At 66.1% G+C, this 2,011-nt stretch overlaps 1 protein-coding gene across 1 annotated transcript in view; it reads right to left on the bottom strand.

Annotated features, from left to right (window-relative positions):
• TBX2 (T-box transcription factor 2) overlaps window positions 1–2,011 on the bottom strand; it is a 9,450-nt gene that overhangs the window by 6,805 nt on the left and 634 nt on the right. Inside the window, exons 3-4 of the mRNA XM_007464911.1 lie at window positions 1,924–1,998; window positions 1,049–1,547 (exon numbers count right to left, since the gene is read on the bottom strand). Coding sequence (XP_007464973.1) covers window positions 1,049–1,547; window positions 1,924–1,998 — 574 coding nt within the window. The remainder of the gene's footprint in view (window positions 1–1,048; window positions 1,548–1,923; window positions 1,999–2,011) is intronic.

Here is a 2,011-nt window from a genome sequence, read left to right as displayed (position 1 = left end):
CCCCCCCCCCACCATTGCCCGGAGCTTCCCCACCTGTGTTCCGCTGTTGTCACTGCTCTCCCCCTTAATACTGCCTGGGAGACACCACCTGCGGTTGTTATTCCTGGGAGACCCCGTTTCTGCCTGTCAAGACCCTCTCCTATTATAAGGCTTCCCATCCGCCCTATGCTCAGATCTAGTGACCCTCTTTCTCCCTCACGTGAGATGAAAGCCGAGGTTTCAAGAAAGAAATCCAGGGCCTTTATAAATACACCCGCTTCTCTTGACTCTCCCTGAAATCCGTTCAGGGGATATATCCACTTGGGACCGAAGCTCTCAGAGATGAATTCGGATGTTGTTTGTTTGGGGAAAGGAACTGGGTTACAGCGCCGAACAAGGACCCTGACCCTGAAGTTCGGGGGAAGAGGGTGAGCCTGAGGCCTGGATTCTCCGTATCTGAGTCAAAGGCTTCAGTGGTTGCGGATTGCAGTTTTCTTCCGGCCTTAAGGCCCAGGGTGACGTGAGCGTCTGGAGGTCCTCGCTCCTCGGCGCGGACAAGGCTCCAGGCCGGGTCAGGCTGCAGCTGGGCCGGTTCGGGGCTCGCTGCCGAGAACGCAGCGACCGGGGGTAACCGGTGGGCCAGCCTGGGCCTAGCAGGGTGCGAGTCATTCTGGGCTCCAGGGTCGGAGGAGAGTGCGGGGGACGCTGCATCTGCCCGGAGCACCGAGCCAAACTCGCAGGCAGGAGAGCGAGGCCGCGGGGCTGAGCTGCAGCCGAGACCGCTGGAGAGCAGCCAGGGTCGAGCCGCGGGGCCTCCTCGGCTTTGGGACTCATAACGATTGGGGCTATTTTGCAGGAGCATATTTTCGTTTTCATTTGGGAGATTTCGATGCTTTGGTTAAAAAAAAATTCGTTCGCTGCCAAATAAGAAAAGTCAACTTGGTTGTCTAAGCGTGGTGCGGGGGGCCGAGCGAGCAGGGAGCCGCGAGCGGCGGGCTCGGCGCTGGTGTGTGCTGTCGGGTGCCCCTCCCGCCCACCCGCGCGCCCTCCGGCCAGCCGGCTGCCCTACCTCCCGGACTTGGTGATGACCATCTCGGTGCCCAGCTTGTGGAACTGGTCCCACAGCTCCTTGGCCTCCAGCGTCACCTTGGGGTCGTCCTCCACCTCGTCCTCGGGCTCCAGGCTCTTAAGCGAGCGCAGATGCGCAGCGGGCGGATGCGGGCCGAGTGCCGAGACGTGCAGCCCCGCCTCGGCCGCCGCCGCCGCCGCCGCAGCCGCCGCCGCCGCCGCCCCCGCCAAGCCGGGGGCGGGCAGAGGCTTGGCCAGCGCGCCGGGCGGCAGTGCGAGCGCCGGGAAGAAGGAGGGCTGCGCCGCCGCCAGAAAGGCGGACATGGGGAAGTCGGCCGGCCGTGGCGCGTGAAACGGGTGGGGGGGCCGGGGCCGGGGGCGCGCGGCTCGGACCCCCGGCCCGGGCGGCGGCGCGCGCGGAGGAAGGGCGACCCGGGTGGCAAGCGCGGTGGCAGCTCCTCCCGGTTCCCCGTCCGGCGCACGGCGAGGGACGCGGGGCTCTGGGCGCGGGGGCGGCAGGGGCTCTGCGCGGGGCTGGGCTGGGCTGGCCCGCTCCGGCGCCGGGGACCACGCGCGACTGGTTAGATCTTGTCGTGATCTCTGGAAAACTGTGACTATCTCACATGTCCTGCCCTGCTCGGATCCCCTGCGCTAACGAGCCAGGCCCCCCTTGATTGCTGATTTTACGCTTTTTGGACCAATTGTGGGTCTCCGGGGGCGGGGTTTTGACAGCTCAGGCCAAGCTCCGGCCGGGAGGGGGGGCCGGGGAGAAGGTGTCGGAAGCCTCAGCAGTAAGAAAACATGTCAACAGAATAAAATATTAACCAATGACGGGCCAGCGAGCCCCGAGACCCCTCCCCCTGCCCCGGCCCCCACCCCGCCGCCCGCGCCCGCGGTTGCCTGCGCCCGGACAGGAAAGCGCGGCGGGCCGACTCGACTTGCCGAAAGGGCCTGAGGCGGGGGG

This window comes from Lipotes vexillifer, unplaced genomic scaffold, assembly GCF_000442215.2.
Source record: "Lipotes vexillifer unplaced genomic scaffold, Lipotes_vexillifer_v1.1 scaffold788, whole genome shotgun sequence".
NCBI lineage: Eukaryota > Metazoa > Chordata > Mammalia > Artiodactyla > Lipotidae > Lipotes > Lipotes vexillifer.
The sequence above is the reverse complement of the archived record's forward strand: the minus strand, read 5'-3'. Positions and strand labels throughout refer to the sequence as shown.